Source organism: Mesoplodon mirus (assembly GCF_964341445.2).
Source record: "Mesoplodon mirus genome assembly, chromosome: 2".
Lineage (NCBI taxonomy): Eukaryota > Metazoa > Chordata > Mammalia > Artiodactyla > Ziphiidae > Mesoplodon > Mesoplodon mirus.
Window position 1 is genome coordinate 35,624,046 of NC_138977.1, and position 20,484 is coordinate 35,644,529.

The 20,484-nt window shown below is 41.0% G+C and overlaps 1 protein-coding gene across 5 annotated transcripts in view; it reads right to left on the minus strand.

Moving 5' to 3' along the window:
• Positions 1–20,484, minus strand: part of AFF1 (ALF transcription elongation factor 1) — a 215,672-nt gene that overhangs the window by 112,857 nt on the left and 82,331 nt on the right. For 2 of the 5 annotated variants that reach the window (XM_082632235.1, XM_082632234.1), the window contains exon 1: positions 18,734–19,373. The exons of the other annotated variants lie outside the window; for them this stretch is intronic. In XM_082632235.1, coding sequence (XP_082488361.1) covers positions 18,734–18,750 — 17 coding nt within the window. In that variant the 5' untranslated portion in view covers positions 18,751–19,373. Of the gene's footprint in view, positions 1–18,733; positions 19,374–20,484 lie in introns of those variants that run through there. 5 annotated transcript variants of the gene reach the window in all.

A 20,484-nucleotide genomic window follows, 5' to 3' on the forward strand; every position in this document is an offset into this window, starting at 1 on the left:
GAGGATCCCGCATGCCGCGGAACGGCTGGGCCCGTGAGCCATGGCCGCTGAGCCTGCGCGTCTTGGAGCCTGTGCTCCGCAACGGGAGAGGCCACAGCAGTGAGAGGCCCGCGTACCGCAAAAAAACAAACAAACAAACAAACAAAAAAACAGGAATGACACCCTGAGAGGAGGAAAAATAAAACAAAAATGTGTCTATTTACTCATCTTCTAATCATCTTCCCACATTCACACCAAAAAATAACCCTAAGACTAGTTCTGTAACTTAATAGGGGTTTGGGTTACACAGATGTATGCATTGTCAAAACACAGCAGCCCACTTAAGATTTGTACATTTTGTGGCATGTAAATTTTATGGCCGAAAGGAAAAAAGAAAACCCTGTATATAAATACTTAACTTTAGTTAATTACATACAAGCTGAAGTATTTAGGAGAAAGTACACTGATATCTGCAACTGACATAAAAAGCACAAAAGACAAGATTACTGGATGGATACAGCAAGGAAAAGATGAACAGCCATATGGTAATGCAAGTCTAGTAAAGTGTTAATAATATAATCTGGCGATGAGGCTTTTCCCTGTGGGATTCTTTCAACTTTTCCATTTGAAAATGTTCCTATTACAATATTAAGGAAAACCACCACAAGAATAAATTAGTGAATATGGTAGGATCTGAAAGGCTGCCACATGCTGGGAGCTTCCACATCTTTCATCAGACACCTTCAGAAAATTCTGGTGCAATCTGAAGTTTTATCAGAAAGGAATACCTGGGAAGCATATGGTCATCTATCAAATAGCACAGTGGACTTTGCAAGGAAAGGAACTACAGAGAGGTCCTGAACTTGTGAGACACAGATTGCATCTGCTGTGAGCAGAACTGAAACGGCCTGGGTGTGTGCGTGCATGCTGCTTGAGTGCTGTCTGTGCCAGCACGCTGAGCAAAACCTTACCTCACTGCTTCAAAATCATTCTCTGGCTTCTGCTTTTTGCTCTACTGAGAAACTACAAGTGATCCAGCAGAGATACATACACACATTTGTAGGAGTGAGTTTCGGGCTCCCATCTGCAAAGCTTTCAGGTCAATCTCCCTAGCAACCACCGAGAAGACAATTCACCTTTCCTGCCTCCCTCCCCCAATCTTCAACTTTTAAAAAAATTGTTGCTGTTCCCTATTTGCGAACTAGGTTGTTTGTGAGGTTTTGGAAAATTAATCTTCTTTGATTCCTGTCCTATTTCTTCATGTACTGATTCAGTGCCTAGAAAGGAACAACCAGAATCACATTTCCTTCTTTATATTTCAGAGTGTTTTTCTTGCAAGTCCTTCCCTACAAAATCACCAGGCCAGAAAGCTTTGGGCTTTAAGGAGGGCCTGATTCTATGGTTTTATTTTCCCTAGTTTGAGTTACATCTGATATCTAAACTACAAAAGGCCCAGATTTTAGAAACGCATTTGACACAAGTAAATCTGTAATACAATAGGTGGTTACCTTATACCTACCAATCTCCCTTTCTGTATATTTTTTCCCTCAAATTAGTTCAAAATGCTACTGCAATCAACCTCGTCCCTGCCAGATATATTGAGGCTCAAGTCACTCAGAATTCTTTCCTTGCTCCTTTGAAAGGCTCACCTTAGTTCTCTGTTAACTCACCCTCGGCACCTCTGACCCCTCTACCACCTTCCGCTACAGCAACCAGACTCAAGGTCTCCAAATGGAGACTGCTGTTGGTCAGCCTCCTACCACGGCTTCGTTGAATTTGGGGGAAGGCAGAGAGGACGCTGAGCAATACAGGACAGGACCGAACACTCTGGTTACTGGCATAGTAAGCTGGTTAAGAGCATGGTCTCTAGTTAGTGAGGGTTCAAACTGGGTTCTGCCACTTCCTAGCTGTGATCATTTGGGCAAGTCATTTAATCTCTCTGAGTCTCAGTTACATCTGCTGTTAAAAGGGGTGGTGCTAATGACAGTACCAATTCCCTAAGATTAACATGAGGATTAAGTGAGCTAATGACTGCTAAAGTGCACAGTAAACAGAGAGCACTCAACTGGGTAAGAAAGAAGCCTGAAAATGTCCCCCAGATGTACCTCCAGCCCTAAAAAGAATACTGTGCTCTTTATCTACCCACTGGGGATCGATACTTCCCTAATTCGCAACTTGTATCCATCCAAGCCCCCGCCTGTGCCATGGCCCCCCTGCTTCAACAAATCCTTTCCTCTCCACACTCAGAAGTGCTTCTTCCATTTTCTGAATTTCTATGCGAAGTCTGACCACTTCTCCCTTTTCTACAGGGCAGTGTGATCCACACGGTACCTAGCAGTGCCTTGCGCACTACGTCCCAAACATGGCCGAATAACTCACATTTGGGGCCAGCACCGACTGAGCTGGAGTCTGATGACAATGCACAGGTGCTCACTGAAGCACAAATATCCCCAGGCCTATGAACTAGGGGGGCCCTGCAGAGAAGGGGTCCTCAACCACGGCACTACTGACACTCTAAGCCAAATCATTCTTCATTGTGGGGACTGTCCTGTGTCCTGTAGGAAGTGTAACAGGACCACCTGCCTCTATCTTAGAGGACGGTAGCACACCCTCCTCCCTGCTGTGACAATTAAAGATACCAGAAATGCCAAATATCCCTGGGGGCGGGGGTGGGAAAATACCCTCAATACCCTCCTCCTCCTTTCCCTTCCTCCCCCGTGTTGAGAGCCACTACAGTAGAGAATGAGAAATATTCCCAAGTCACTGTTATTTTCTACTGAGAAAGCAGACTGAAAACAAACATGGAGATCTTTCTTAACAGCTACATTTGTGAAAGGGACCTTTGGGACTCTGTCGTGACCAGCTATGGTCAACTGCATAAGTCACAAACTCTAAGCTCTAGTTTCCTCTTCTTTAAGGTGGAGATAATTGTACCAAAGGTTTAGGGCTGTTGTAAGAATTCAATTACCTAATGCATACAATTACCTTAGCCCAGTCCCTGGCACATAGTTAAGTACTCAATAACTGTGAGCTATTATTAATAAATACATACAGCTGGAGTCCAAGAACTGGGCAAAGCAACACAGGCATTGGTCTCCCTACCCCCGTGCTTTCTAGGCTCCTCCCACTCTTCTCCTACCCAAGGAGAAAGCAAAATAATTCAATATTAAACACAATATGATGGTTTCTAGAGCTGGCAGCATATAGAGCAGGTAAGAGAACAGCAGAAAAAAAGGAGAATCCAAGGATGGTATGAGAAGTGTGGTGTCCTGCAGCAGAGGCAAAGGGGTGCATGCATTTCATACTAAAAAGAGGCAGGGCTTCCCTGGTGGCGCAGTGGTTGAGAGTCCGCCTGCCGATGCAGGGGACGCAGGTTCGTGCCCTGGTCCGGGAGGGTCCCGCATGCCGCGGAGCGGCTGGGCCCGTGAGCCGGTGCTCCGCAGAGGGAGAGGCCGCAGCAGTGAGAGGCCCGTGTACCGCAAAAAAAAAAAAGAGGCCGAAGGATGTCTGCTTTGTCCCACAATGAGTTTCTTATATGGAAGCAGCATCCTGGAGGAGGATATGGGGTAGAAAGGATTTCACATCTTTTATCCACAAAGGTTCATACCTATCTCCCCTTCCAAACACTACAGGAGTTGCCTGAATTACAAATACCCCACAACTTCAAATAGTTGCATTCTCTCCCTCATTCTCCATGTGGCGACCAAGCTGTGGGGAAAAGGTACTTTCCCAGTGCTGGGCATTAGTAAAGACTGACCTCACATTTCTTCACCCTGAGAGGAATTTTACACATACCGTGTTTCCCTATTCTCCCTCCCTTTTTCTGTTTCACAGTCACAGTTGAGTTAAAAGACAGACGGATGTACACATACAATCATATTCCACTTTCTCCATCCTTCGTTTATTAGTAAACCAAGGAACATTGGTCATACAGATAAGTGTATGAGGATAAGACAATTAAATGAAAAGTCTGGAGTAGATTAGTAGAGGCTGTGTGTCAAGCTGTCACTTGCTGTGTAACCTGGGTCAGTCAGTTAATCTCCACAAGCCTCAGTTTCTTCATCCGTGCAATAGGAGTGATAATCTCTGTCATACAGATTCAGGGATATCAAATATGCAAAGTTCCGGGCTCAGAATATAATGGAATGCTCAATAAATGACTGTTATTTTCATATACTGAAACTATACATAAAGCCTCTGTCCTTCAAAGTGTCCAAGTTTACCAACAGAAATACCCCCAAAATAATTCATTTTTTTCCACATTCAACTCCTATTAAACCGAAAGATGCCCTACACCACTCCTCCCTCCTGCCAAAACAAAAAACTAACTTGAGTATAGGATAAACCATCTTATTCAAGCATGGTTTGTATGCTTTGTTTCATCAATTGCACTGTTTTCCATTATTGTTCCAAATTTTTGACATTTTGGTACCATAAGTGAAGAAACATTCTGGGTGCAGCCTGGAGGCTTAACCTTCATCACATGATTTTCATTGCTGCTTCTGCTGCTTTCTGTGTTCCAAACCCATTTTGGGGAGAAAATCAGTAATTAGGAAACTATCTATGCTTTTTAAACTTCCCAACACCTACTGAAATAACCACCCACTCTTACCAGCTCAACTATGAAAATACAATGGAAAAAAAATTATTTTTGAATTAAATCAGAAATGTTTTCCTCAAGTAAATAAGTAATTTCAGTGACTCTTGCTGTCCTACAGTTTGGGCACAATTTTTAAAGGAATTCTATAAAAATATAAGTATCTGAATTTTCTATTCCTGATAATTTAAACAAATTTGATCGAGATTTACAAAGTTAAGGCAATTGTCAAAAATCTATTTTCTTGTTGATTTTATTTTTTTTTATTTTTGGGGGGAGGGGCCACGCCACATGGCATGCAGGATCTTAGTTCCCCCGACCAGAGATCGAACCCATGCCCCCTGCAGTGGAAGTGCAGAGTCCTAACCACTGAACCGCCAGGGAACTCCTAATTTTCTTGTTGATTTTAAAATGATACTAATAGGAAAAAAACAAAAAAGCAATTTTTCAAACTAATATTTAAAAGCATGACTAGAAATAATGATTTCAGTCTGCATATATGATTCCAACTTCTCCTACTGAGGCAATGTTTGGGTTCTGTGTGAACATGCATGAACACTATCTGTAAGTGTGAACAGAAAAGAAAAAATCCTACAAGGGGTCTTCAATTATTATGAACTTGTGAGCTACACTAGCTCTTCAACTATGACAGTCTTATAAGTAAATATGAACGAGTGAAGTTCATAACTATGGTATTCAGTGTGGTCTCCATAACCAGAACCATGAACAGGCTGCAATATCTATTAAACCCAAGTGGCAGTGTGCTAATATCTCCATTACTACCCTGGCTTCTATAGCACAACGTATAAAATAACACCTTGCTTTAGTCAATATGAACTGGGCTATTTTCAGCTTTTAAAAAATGTATTCTTAGGGCTTCCCTGGTGGCGCAGTGGTTGAGAGTCCGCCTGCCGATGCAGGGGACACGGGTTCGTGCCCCGGTCCGGGAAGATCCCACATGCCACGGAGCGGCTGGGCCCGTGAGCCATGGCTGCTGAGCCTGCGCATCCGGAGCCTGTGCGCCACAAGGGGAGAGGCCACAACAGTGAGAGGCCCACGTACCGCAAAAAAAAAAAAAAAAAAAAAAAAAATGTATTCTTAGCATGGCATTTCTAAGCATAAAAGATCTGAAAGTCTTATCTGTTCCTTTTCAAATTTAAGAGATAATGACAATCTCAAAAAATCACACCAGCCTAAAGCAATCCCAACCTCATCTTCTTTTCCCCATTCACTGATTAAATCACTTATCAAATGTATGCAAAGAATAGTTCAACTATGTGAAAACATTTAATGTATAAAGAAAAAAGCTGAAAAGGAACAAAAAGAACATCTTTAGTTAAGTTGTTGAGATTTAAGGAAGATATTTCTCTTTCGTCTTAATTACAATTAACTTTAATAAATTGCTTTTATTTTACTGAACTACAAAAAGATTTTTAAAGAGCCTAAATTATATCTTTTGTAAAGGTCAAGGAAAAGCAAACGACCAAAAAGTCTGCTAGAAAGTGAGATACTATGCACAGCAATACAGAGACTGCAAAATGCTGTTTCTGCCCAAAGCCAGATGTGAATCACCTACAAAAATACGATTCCAGTTAGAGTTATATTAATAATACATTCATCCATGACAAGAGCAAATGTACACTTTCACTTCTTTCTGGAGAAACTGAGGCAAATAGGATTTCCCAAATGTCTCCAACATAAATGAGTGGTGTCTGTCTGGTGATTCAGGAGTCCCTGGCACTGGGACTTACCCTTTCCATTCCATGAAAATCTAAAAAAAACAGAGATCCTGTTTAAAACTTTAATACTTCTGAAAAACAGGATGAGGTTTTATAAGTTTGTTAGGAAGTCATCCTATTAAAAGCCATCAGTTTTTGACAAAATACTCAGACTGATCTTGAAAAATATACATGAGAAAATATCCATGAAAATTCTGAAAGCACGAAGGGTAAAGAAGGGAGATTAGCTCTTTCACATATTAAGACATATTAGAAAGTTACAATCATTGAGTTTGATGGTAGTTCTTGAACAGAGAACAAAATGTTTAGTTTGGGGGCAGGCTGGGAGGGGGGCTGGACCACACCCCTCCCACTCCTTAAACCAAAATAATATCCATGTGGATGAAAGATGTAAAGATATATCTTTTATTTTTTTAAAAAATGTCACCAATACTCAAAGAAAACTGGAAGTATACATAAGAAACTAATATCTTCAAGGGGAGCGATCTAAAATGAACATGCAACAATTTTGAATATCTACACACCAAAAGCATTGCAACCACATTTGTAAAGCAAAAACTTCAGAAGATACTAGGAGAAATAGAAATTCTCTAATTGTATGAGATCTTTATTCATCTCCCAGTCCATGGCAGAATAAATGGACAAAGAATATAGAAATAATGTAAAATAGGTCTGATGTACAAACTCACGTTTAACTCTGGGCCCTGAAAATAAAGAATACACCTTCTTTTCACATGTTCACAATACAGTCATAAAATTACCATATATCATGCCACAAAAGGTATAGAACTAAATACATCTATTTGAAAATGACTATAAAACAGAGGTACAAAAGAGATAAGGTGATAATGAGCACAGGATCCTTGAAGCAACTCTATATAATCAAATAAAGCCGTGATGCATGCAGAGGATAAGAACTTTCAGTTCCTCTAATAGTTTGTTGTGATCACATTTTTTTTAAGAAGCCACAGAATCCCTTGAGAAAAAGGTACTTAAAACCATCTGCTACTTCCTAAAATATCCAAAGTAGAACATTATTTTCTATTTCTATATATACTAAAAGAACACCTCCTTCTACTATATTTTCATGTTTACTTATCTTCAATGAGAAGCTCATTCCCGGGCTTTGCTTAAACCTCTTAACATATATAAATTATTTCTTCAAGATCTGCTTTTGGCAGAGATGGAGGCCATCTTTCACCCCACTCCCCATAACAGCCTTTCGCATGTATAAAAAGATGCTTTGTAGATTAACCTTTTAAAATAGCCAGGCTTAAAAACCCTCCGCAGCAGTCTAAATCTTCATTCCCTTATGAGTGTCCTCACTGAGCTACGACTTCTCTAATTCTATCACATCCTTTATTTGATGGCTTCCAAACTAAGGAAAATGTCCTCTCAAGTTTCTTTCCCACATGTTTAACTTGTTTATATTTATGCACCAATTAAAGCAAACTTTTAGAAAACATAGTCTCTATTTTTAAAGTTCAAGTTACGTTGTTATGGAACTCATTTTGCCTTCATGAAAATTAAAAAAAAATTTTTTTAAATAGGGCCGAGTTTTGGTAGAATTCACAAAAACAATTAAAATTTTATTTTGAGAAACTGCCACATGATGGCTATTTCCTAAAACCATATTTACCCTGTTTAAAAATGTCATCCTTCCCACCAATATCACTTATTACATTCTGAAAGAACAATTAAATCTAATTTGTCATGATTTGCGTTTTCTCCATTTCAGGTTAACTTCCTCGAACGTCCTCATGGCGCACGTGAAAACAAGTTCCCCACACTCCCTTATTCTCCGCCCCGGCCCGGTTGGATTTTTGTCATAGTACCTAACACAGTCTGCCGTTGTTTTGCTGCCAGCTTGTTTGCTGGTTTTCTGTCTCCCTGTGGGGAGGGAGACCCCGGATCTGTCTAAAGCAGCTCAGAGCCCTGCACACACTGCGGCTGGCTCTGAACGAGCAGTGAGGCTCCATCGATACAGGATACAGAGAACCAATATTAAAAACACTGTCCACGCATGTGAATTGGCCACAGGCATAAAGCTATTAATACTGATATATAATCTTTAAGTAGGTAAAAATTAATACTCAGAAGCAGTGAATTCTGATAACATGTCCTCCAAAGCAGAAGACACACTGGGCAGACTCATTCAAGGCAGCTGTGCAGTGGACAATGAACCAGGGCCTCACAGCCTTTTTTTAAAAAACAGAATAGCAGTGGAGTGCTGAAAAGATGATCCGCTATCACTACCATCACACATGCACATACAGATAACTTCACAGCATTTCACAAAATATTTCTGTTTGTAAAATAGATGTATCTTTTCCTGAAGGTTGGAGCACACCACTGACTGAGGGCACATGGGAGCACACCACCAACTGAGGGCACGTGGTCACCACCTTCCCATGGCAGGACCCAGGTTTCAATGATAATTTCCAGAAGCTTCATTTAGATAACATATCTTTGCATGTGAGGCTGTAGTGAATGAAAACAGCTAATTTCTGCCTGAATGTTTTTATTATAAAGTGTATTGAAGTTAACAATTTCTAGGGCCATTTTGCAGTTATGAAATAAAGGAATTATATTTAATAATACATTTGTGATATTTGAGTTGTGGGTTGGAAGTTTCTTTTGCGATTTTGACAACAGCGTGCACTGATACTTTAAATTTGGTATTCTTTAAACATTCCTTGATAAGTTTCTTCATCAAAAAGCCCAGTCAATTTAAAAAATACCAAGAGGGATTTTCTTTACAGGAAATAAGAGTTGTGTTTTTAAGACATATATAAATTTAAAACATTTTCTAATACAAATGCAAAATTGATCACATCTCAGAACCACTATTTTCACAGCCCAACTGACTATGAGAATAGTACATAAGTCACAAGAAATTGAATGAATTAGATCGGTTTAAACATGGGCTATGGGTGAGCATATATTTTAGAAAACAGTTTGGTGGTTTCTCGAAAGGTTAAGTACAAAACTGTCATAAGACCCAGCAATTCCACTCACAGTGTACCTAACCAAGAAAAAGAAAAACATAGTCTACACAAAGACCTGCATGCAAATGTTCATAGCAGCATTATTCAAATACCCCCCCCAAAAGGCAAAACACTGGAAAAAAACAGTCTATCTATCCAGACAACAGAATTAATTACTCAGCAATTAAAAGGACAGAGCTACTGACACATGCTATGCCACAGATGAACTTCAAAAAATTATGTGAGTGAAAAAAGCCAGATGCAAGAAACTACAAGATTCCGTGTACATGAAACACCCACAAAAGGCAAATTTACACCCAAAAAGTAGATTAATGGTTGGATGGGGCAATGAAGGATCTTACTGGGAGGATAAAATGTTCTAAAATTGATTAATGGTGATGTTTGCATCAGTAAAGTAACTAAAAATCACTGAACTGTATACTTGAAATGGTCAACTTTTAAGATATTTAAAATATACCTCAAAATTGTAAAGAAAAGAAAAAAAGAAAAAAGAAAACAAAACAAACAAAAAAAAGCTGGGCTGGGAAGAAGCGTAAAGTGACAAGTAACATGGGACATAAAAGATCTGGTGAACATGCCCCTCCCCCTTTGCAAAAAGAAAAAAAAAAAAGTAATTTACCAAGCTACCAAAAGACCAAAAGTGGTGAAGCTTCTACTTTGCTCTTTAAAATAATGGATAGGGCTTCCCTGGTGGCGCAGTGGTTGAGAGTCCACCTGCCGATGCAGGGGACACGGGTTCGTGCCCCAGTACAGGAAGATCCCACATGCCGCGGAGCGGCTGGGCCCGTGAGCCATGGCCACTGAGCCTACGTGTCCGGAGCCTGTGCTCCGCAACGGGAGAGGCCACAACAGTGAGAGGTCCACGTACAGCAAAAAATTAAAAAAAAATAATAATGGATAATACCAATACCTTAGGGGTTTCACCACAGAATCATGGGTGAAGTCAGATAGAAACCAAGTTTTATTCTAGGCTTATCATGAGAACTGTCAAGATTTTAAAAGCCTACAAATTAAACTCACATGAAGTAAATCTAATGATTTTCACTTTATCCTTAGAAAAATATGACTGTTAAAATGAGAAAAATACAAAGATGTGTGTAAGAAAAGGCCCCTGTCATGAGGGTTAAAAACAAAACCCCTACACAATCAGCAATATGATAGAAATGATCATATTCAATCGTTTATAACTTCCCATCTGGGGCTTTTTGCCTTCTGGGCATAGTTCCGATTTAAAAACAAAAACTAAGTTTAACTGGTTTACTCTGAATTTTACTAAAACCAAGTGACACAGACCACTGTTTATTCTTCCCAACATCTTCAGGTAGCAGAACTCCATTTTGAAACAAATGTAACATACTGGGTTTCATTCTACCCTTTTACTATCCTGATGTTAGTAAATGTTGCTGCCTGATTTTTTCCATCTGGTACAAAGTTTATATTTACACAGATTTTCTTTTTTTCTTAATGGAGAGCTAGCATAAGTACGGTTGAACTCTAAGAGGGAACTGAGTGGGAAAGGGAGATACACAGCTTATAAAAGAATAACAGAAAAACATAATTCCTAGAAGTGTAAATGCTAGGTCAAAGTTACTTGAAAAAAACATAAAGCAAGAGCTTTAGCTATTGTTTTACTGTCTAGAACTTTGAACAAATAAATGTTTTTAACCAAAAAAAAAAAAAAAAACCTTACTTAAAACGTCCTATTAACTCAGTAAGAGGTTATTTTCCTTTAAAGAAAAAAATTAAAATCCTAAAATCATGGACTCAAATTTTTATCAGCATTTTGGCAGCTTAAGTTACCAACTTACTAGGTAGACCATCTTACTTAGAAATGTAAATGTCTAAGGTAAAATATTAGTTTGTCAATCATGAGACAAAAATATGTAATTTCTGTAAAGCTGGAAAAGAAACAAGTTTCATACTTTTATACAAAACAATGGGAACTGGTTAATTTTAAAAATACCACTTTCCATAAATTCACATCCAGAGCAAATCAGGTACACCTGTATTTTTAAAGCAAAGAGAATGGGGAGAGGGAGAGAAGCCATTTAACAAGTTATCCAGATGCACGTTATCCACGATGAAAGTCACATGACAGTCTCAGCTCTATCACCACCACAAAAACATATGCCCCAAATCAAAATTTAATTACACTGCACAACAGAGTTTGTGAATTGTGCTTCATATTTTATCGACTGCTCTGCTTTTGACAGGACAGTTTCCTGAAGAAAAAGTTCCAAGAATTGAAAAGTTACAACACCCACATACCAGAAAGTGTTTCCTGAATTTTGTTACAGGAACTGACTTCTGCTATAATTTTAACATTTACTTCCCATAGAAGCCCCATTTTAAAATTTTTGTTGCGTATTATTTGTTCAATGACAGTACACCTAGACAATGCTCCTGTTTAAAAGAAAGGAAAAAAAAACCCAAACTTTTATTTCAGTTTCAAAAGTTTGGATATAATTGACCAATTCACAGTTATAACTTTTCCCTAGGAACAAAAACAACTGCCTCCTGGGACTTCCCTGGTGGCACAGTGGTTGGCAGTCCTCCTGCCAGTGCAAGGGACACGGGTTCAAGCCCTAGCCTGGGAAGATCCCACATGCCACGGAGCAACTGAGCCCACGTGCTGCAACTGCTGGGCCTGCGTGCCACAGCTACTGAGGCCCAGAAGCCTAAGAGCCCGTGCTCTGAAACAAGAGAAGCCACCGCAACGAGAAGCCCAGTGGACCCCGCTTGCAGCAACTTAGAGAAGGCCTGTGAGCAGCAACGAAGACCCAATGCAGCCAAAAATAAATAAATAAAAATTAAAAAAAAAAAAACCTGCCACCTGATGAACGGGGGATGGGGGTGGGGGGTGTTGAAGAGTGAGTTAGTAGTTTTGGGAGGGAGACCAGAGTGGATAGAAAAGGGTACATTAAGTATCCAGGTCCTGAAGAAACAATTTTTGGGAAAGTGCTGCTGGATCAAACATTGCACATTACTTCTTGGTACTTTCCTTTTCCTTTTATTTATTTATTTATTTTTTAATTTGAAGATTTATTTATTTATTTTTTTGGCTGTGTTGGGTCTTCATTTCTGTGCAAGGGCTTTCTCCAGTTGCGGCGAGCGGGAGCCACTCCTCATTGCGCTGCGCGGGCCTCTCACTGCCGCGGCCTCTCGTTGCGGAGCACAGGCTCCAGACGTGCAGGCTCAGTAGCTGTGGCTCACGGGCCCAGTTGCTCCAAGGCATGTGGGATCCTCCCAGACCAGGGCCCGAACCCGTGTCCCCCGCATTGGCAGGCAGACTCCCAACCACTGCGCCACCAGGGAAGCCCTTATTTTTTAAATATAGGTGCATTTGGACATTTCAACTAATAGAGTTTATAATCGGTACATAAATTTATAGAGGTAGATATCTACCTTCTGTACCAACCTCTTGTCTCTTTCAATGGGGGGGGATGTGTATATATGAATATATATTAAATCAAAATGGAACTGCATTACACAACATAGTTTATATGATACTGTATCTCCCTCACACACACTCCATTTCACAAAGTGTGGTAGGTGGGCCTCTGGCCTCAGACCCAGCAGGGCTCCACCCAAGCTCCACCCTGGACCTGCCTAATAGGAATCTCTGGGGGGAGGGGAGAGCAGAATCTGCATGTTAAGAAGCACTCATGTTGTTTCTTGTGTCTAATCCAGTCTGAGAACTTTGAGCTTAATATAACCACACTGTCCCTAAAATATTCCTTCACTTTTATTTGTTTAATTGCCAATCGAGCTGTAAGCAATACTGAAAAGAAAGGCAAGATCCTTTTGGGTAAAATAAAGGCGAGCCAGTGACTCAGGAGTCACATCCTAACTCTCCCCAGCCCACCCAAACAAAGGATCATGTGGCCCGCAGGTCTCCAAGCATTCATCATCACATGAGCCACTGTGGAGGAAGAACAATCCTTGGTACTTTTAGAATGTGGTCGAACTATGGGTGCCCTCTGGAAATACAATACCTAATACCAAAATAAAGACAATTTAGCTGTCAGTAGAAATACAATATATTTCTCCCTTCTGTTTGCTTCAGTTCCTTTTGACAAGATGTCACTATTGGGATTTCCTCTTAATATATTAAATCTGACATCAAATTACTGCTTTAAGAACCTGATAGGAGTCCAATCTGGTTAAATTAAAAACGAAGCCAATAAACCAATGCAAGAAAACAACAGGCGTTCACCATTGAAAACGGCTTTCAGGATATTAAGTCTGCTGGCTTTGTGGCCATCAGGTTAAGCTTTAACTCACTGTGGATAGATAGGAAAAGGGAAAAGTTTGCACAGGAGCAGGATTCTCAACACTGACCACTGCCAAGACACAGAAAGTCAGCACTGGGATGTTTATCAAAGTTAATTTTTACTTTTGGGTCTCCAAGGGCATTAACACCAAAAGTTATAAATCTTATTCTCCTCCCCCTCCACCAGAGGCCTAAAGCTAAACTTCATCTCGTACATATATATTTGAGCAAGACATGACTTGCATTCTAGTTGCTGTATTATTTTGAGCAAATGAATACAGGTTATGTTCATAATAAAATGCATGAAGAACAATCAGAAGCAGAGCTAAAATACTACAACTTTAGCTTTCAATTTTTTTTAACTTAAGTAAAAAGGATAGGTAATCATTTAAGCTGTAAAAGTTATGCACCCACCCCATATCAATAAAATGTAACTGAACCACAACAAAGAGATTATGATACCCAAGCTTGCTATGTTTGTACTTCTGAGCCAAGAAACATTGTCCTAAGGGTGCAGGCTGTATTTCCAAGTAGTACGGAAGTAAAGTCAGAATACACTGTTGCTTATAGTACTTCTCACCACACCTCACATACAGGACTTGCCCTTTCAGAAGACAGAGTTTGGAAATAAGTTTATTTTCCTATCTTGGAAAGCAAACAAAATAGAGAAATTTGCTAACATAAAACTAAGTTTATATATTAGAAGCAATCAAGTTGTATGTTATACCTCAAAGCAGTAATGAAGCAAACTAGCTTTATAATTCCTCCATTTTACAGCTATTAAGTAATACATAGATTTGGATGCTCAAAACAAATAAGTGACAGTACCCAGATGAGAGAGATTTCTCTCTTATCCATGATTAAGATAATGAGTATATTTGACATTTAAATTGCTTAGGTGCAGTATTCACTAAATTCCATTTTCAAAACAGTATAGAACCAGCTATTGAATACCTTTTCATGGTATAGTATAGGATCCCCTAACTCTCTTGAGAGACCACTTGTGTTAATTTTTTATTTTTTTTGCCAAAGAAGATCCCCATAAACCAGCTGAATGAAAAACATGACTCAATCCTCCTTCCATCTTCATCATGGAAGAACCTCTAGTCTGAGTCAGGAAGCTCAGCGGGGCTCTTAGGATGAACTAGAAGGAAATCATTTAAGAAACCTCTTTTCTGTCAAGGACACAGTTTACAATGGTGTCTTAAGGGAAAAAATGAAGACATTCACTGGGTCAAAATACTGCATAAATTATTTCCCTCTTGAAATCACTTCCTTGAACTGCACTTTCCAAAACATCAAGCATTCTTCTTTGATATTTGCCCATATTAAATCAGAGCTTTTTTGCTTTCATGAATTTTCTTCCAAGGTAATCTTTACAAAGCTCATAAACTGGGGGTGGGGACAGAGGACGGAGCAAAACTGGTTCCATACCAGTTTAAGAGCATTGGTTTTTGCCGTGGAAAATTTCCCCCACCAGAGTCAGAGATCCACCAAAAACCGGCTTCATAATAATCTTGGGGACAATCTAACTTTCCTCTATTATTTTTTTTAAACATCATTAACTTTAGTCAAATTCAAACAAACAAAAAAAACCTGTGGGAGAGTTACCTAAACTTAATTTCCTTCTGCAGTTTGTGTGAAAGTGCTTTTGAGAAGTGCTCAGCCACCAGAAGCTACTCTTCTGAAGAAGCAAGTTCAACTCCCCCAACTCTCATTCATGCACCCTCCCCCTGCCACACACACACACCCTGGGGGGAGGTGGGCCAGGGCTTCTCCAGTAGCACAAGGTGCATTTAAAACCGGTTAATCCCTGAGGTAGTTGAAGAGATGTATGTATTCCTTTCTAAAATTCAGGGATTGCTTCAATGAAGGGGTTAGCAGAGATGGAGAACCAAAGCCCTCCTTTCTCTTTTATCCATCAACACACTCCTCAATACAAAGCAAGCTAATCCTCATAGAAAAGGATAGATCTACAAACTGATGGGATTCCATGCCCACCCCTACCCATCATAGGTTTACCAGTCCTCAAAAGAGGGTGTGCCAGGCCGTATACTCCTATAAAAGCACAGTCTCCAAGTGCTTTAGATCAGAATTTGGAAACTAAAGCCATGATCTGTAACTATTTCACCTTCAAGCAAGGAAGCCTAGTCAATGTATCTGTTGTGCTTATAGATTCCAAAGGAAGCACACACTGATCTGAGAGGGGAGGCATAGAATATGCCCTGCTTTAACTGATGTTGCACTTCTAAGTGACTGCCTTTCTCCACAATTCTGAAAAGGCAAAGCAGATATTTAATGTTCTCAAAATACTGACCCAAAATCTAATTTTTAAAACTTAGGCAACTGACCTTTCATTCAATAAATGTCTTCCATATCTAGCAGAAGAAATCAACCACAAAGCAAAACAAAATAATCGATTTCCTACTTTTAGGTTTCAAAATGGAGAAGAATATGCAACCTCAATTCATGGAAATTCACAAGCCTAGAGATTTAAGCAGTCTCTCCCTCATTCAAAGTACTTCTAGCCTATACAAGGAATACTAAAAATGTGAGACAGTGTCTTAAGGAGCTGACTAGAGAGAAGAAATACGCATGAAAAATTAGTCATGCACCATCCATCAACATCAGGTGAAGACTATTACCTTATAACAATAACAAATAATAAGAGAACGGTGCCATGGTCAGCTCATTTATTCACCATCAGTACTACAAAATGCAGTTTCGTCTAAGTTTCCATCTATCTCTTCTACTCAAAACCAAACCAAAAAGTCCCACCACCTAATTATTTAAACAGTGCACAATGGTTAGAACTGAGCTATGAATATTCAGATCCAATGAGTCCAAGAATCTAAATTAATTGTTTCAAAAGCAAACAGATGCTGACACACGGGCAAGAGTTTACTACCCCAGATTATACATCACAGATGATGGCTGTGTTTCTCTTAGCACTACTCAGGCAGAGTGGCCCAGCTTTGGGGTTTCCTGAAATCCAAAAATATCTGCAATTTTCTCCATATATTCTCTCTCGGGATCTCAAAGATTACCTATTCTCCCCCAAGCACAATGTCTAAGTGAGCTTGGACCACGTTCCAGCTCTAAGTGAAGAAAATGCACATTTACCACTTGAGAGAGACACTCCCATGATGCAGACTAAGAAAATAGCAAGACAGCATGGCCTTGGGGACTTCCCTGGCAGTCCACTCGTTAAGACTCTGCACTTCCAATGCAGGAGGCGCAGGTTCAATCCCTGGTTGGGGAACTAAGTTCCCACGTGCCGTGCAGTGAGGCCAAAAAATTAAATAAAATTAAAAAAAGACATCGTGGCTTTGTTCCTAGTTCAAGGGCACATCTGAAGGCCAGGCAGAAAAGCAGAATATGTACAGCCCTATTTCAATTACTAGCAAATTGAATTACCATACTGATAACTCGGATTTTTACATCTTGTAGCAAAGTACTTGTAGCAGAAATTGCTTTTTGTGCATTTAGACTGAGGCGTTGCAGCTCCCTTTCAACACCTCATCTCAGCATTAAAGAGGCAGCCTGGAAGTAAGGAAATGCTGCAGGGCAGCTCAGAAGTCAGGCAGGCACTGCTCTACCTGTGTGACCTCATGCAAGAAACAGACGGGCTGGGCCTCAGTTTCCTGAACAAATGTGAAAAATACAAGTACTTACCTATTTAAGTGACTGACAAGAGTCAAAGAGATAATCCAATTACAGTTGCTGTGCCTGGCACACAGCAGTGTCCAATTTAGCTATTACCTCATTTTATTCTTAATTAATTTAAGGGTTCAGACACTGAAATCACTCACATCTGAGTTCAAATCCCAGCTTTCTATTATTGAGCTCTGTTAGATACCATTTAATTTCTTAGATCACAGTGTCTTAATCTAAGGTTTTGATGCCATGGACCCTTTTGGCAGTTAAATTTCAGTCAAGGTTAGCATAAATAAAGATGCAACTTCTGTTTCTCATCCAAGTTTTCCTACTACATGGCCTCAAGTTAAGAACCTCTTTCTTAGAACAGCCAATAAAATGGGGGCAGGGGATAAACCACTGAGTCTAGAGGATTAAATATACAAAGCACATAGAGGCGCTCTATATAGTGAAGTTCTTTTTCTTCCTAGAAAGTTCTATCTCTTAGGGAAAAATTTCAAAGTCTCATCAAGCCCAAACTTTAAGCTTAAAGCATCTATTTCTCTGAGTGACCTATCTGGGTCTTCAGACCTGAAATGTGTTTAGCCTTGTAAGATTTCCCCCAAATCACTATATTACATCAAAAAGCAACTTGAGGAGCTCTCATTAATTTAAATGCGACACCAAAGTACTTTCCAGTAAAACGGAAAGTTTAAAAAGAATGTATACCTAAATTGTAGGCTTCCTTTAGCACCAACTGCTGTCACAACTAAAATGAAATCATACACAACAGTTTGAATTTCATAAAAATCACTAATGCCTTGTCATCACTCTTAAAGCCTCATTACAAAAAAAGTAACAAACCATGGAAAGTCAGGGCTGGAGGTTCTTACAATAGCGTTCCTCTGACAGCAACTGCAGTTCATTATCCTCTCCCCTTCACCAACCCCGATACATTCCTGGTCTTTGCCTACTCAGCAGATTCACGCAAGCTGTGCCGTTTTATGTGCAATCGTACATTCTGGCAGTAAAATTTCCAGTCACTTACCAGGCAAATTCTCAACCACCTCCCCCAAGGCGAGCTGTTTCACATTAATCGATTTCTAAAATTCTGCTCAAGGCACTGGCGGAGAGGGGGAAACAAAATCAGGAGAACCAGAAGGAGGTGCACAAAGAAACTAAAGGACAATTTGGGCAAAGGCAGACAAGTTAAATCAACTTGATTTTTCTGAAAATAATTATTTTTGGAAGAGAAGAGAAATTTAACTTTAATCTTAACTTTAACTCAACCCCCTCCTCTCTGCAGAAATTGTCTAGTATGTTCTCCAAACTGTTTTTTATCTGACATAAATAAAGAACCACAGCATCAGGAATGATGAGAAAGCAATGACAAAGCTGCTTCCTGCTCGTCCTCTTCGCAGCACCCCAACCCTTCCCCTGCAACCTTCAATTCTCCTAGCCACTAACATATTTTAAAAGTTTCTCTCGGTGCCTGCCTTACCTTGACTGGGCTGCCATAATTCAGTTTATAGAGCTCAAGGTCTCCTGTCCATCAGAGCCTTTAACCCGCGGCCCTTCTGCCAGCGCCGCGCTCACCATTTGCCGGGGCCGGGCGGGGACGATTCCCCAGCGCGACTCCCCGATGTTACCGGACTACCTGCTCCCGAGCCCGGGCGTCCTCAGCGCAGCCTCGGGCTCCGAGCGTATAGGCTCGCGCTAATCCTGATGGACATCCGGGCACTGGGGCCTCTGCAGGCAAACTACACTCTGGACCGGCCCGGGGAGCTTCGCGTCCGAATTCAGGCCGAGTGAGATCCCTCCGGGCGATTCCGGAGAAGGGAAACCGAAGGGCTCCCTTCGCGCAAAGCCCACCAGCGCACAGCTCCCGCCAAGCAGCACTAGAACTCCGGCCTGCGTTACAAAGTAAAGGAAATCGTCCTTCGGCTCTGTTAAAGTTGTCCGAGTTCGCCTGGACACCCCCTTCAACAAAGTTCTGGTGGTACGGTCCGCCTCCTTAAAAGGGCACGGCGCTCCACCGGCCCAGCCCGAGGCTGCGCCGGGCGGGGGCGCAGAGCCCGGGCGCCGACGCAGCCCAGCTGGCTCGGCCGCGGCGGAGCCCCGCCTGCAGGCTCCTGGCTACCGCTCTCTTGTCAGGTTTTAACAATGTACAAACACACACTGCCGGAACACGCAGTACCCGGGCGCTCAGAACTCCAGCCCCAATTTGAATATTTGTTGAATATTGGGTCCCAAGAGGCTGAAGTGAACAAGGAATAAAACCACAGCAGTAAAACACGTTCGCTACGTTTGATCGTGCCAATGCTTGCTGTCAGGAAATGTGCAACTAACGCACACTTGTTTGACTTTGTTAGCTTTCAGTTTTGATTTCGTTACACTGAAACAAATATGTACAAAGCGCCGTCTCTCTTTTTTTTTAAAAAAACTCCCTCTCTTTTATTGGACAACATTCAGATTAAAAGGAAACAGCAACTCAGATGGTACTTAAAGAAGTAATTAAGGAACTGACAAATTTTTAGAAAATGAGGATGCAAGCCAACAATATATTAAACACTGTAAGTACAAACGAAACCGTGTCCTACTAAGGGCACCAGGGAAGGCATTTAAATTTAAACTGTGCCTAAAGCTAAGCAGGGAAAAACGTCGTTGGGTAGGAGAGAGGTTGGGCTTAAGCGTCTCATGCGGACCAGCAGCAACACTGTAGGAGCTGCAAACTCTAAATGAATACTGAGTGAATGCCGGCCCCGTGGACTCCCCATTCCACCTAGAATCATGACAGGGACACCATCTCACAAAGAGATACTCCACACTGTACTGCTAAGGAGCCATGGATAGACATGTTGACATCTGCACAAAAACTGCAGAGCTGGGGGGTGGGGGCTGGCGGGTGGGAGGAAGGCCCAAAGCATCTCTATGGTGGGTCTCAAAGTGTGATTCGCGGTCTCCTGGGAGTCCCCAGGACCTTCTCAGAGGTCAAGCTATTTTTAGAATAACACAAAGACATTATCTGTCTTTTTCACTGTGCTGACACTTGCACTGATGGTGCAAAAGCAATTGTGGGGAAACTGCTGGCACCTTAGCACTAATCAAGGCAGTGGCTCTTCACTCATTAGCAGTTTAAAAAAGAAAACAGGGCTTCCCTGGTGGCGCAGTGGTTGAGAGTCCGCCTGCCGATGCAGGGGATGTGGGTTCGGGCCCCGGTCCGGGAAGATCCCACATGCCGCGGAGCGGCTG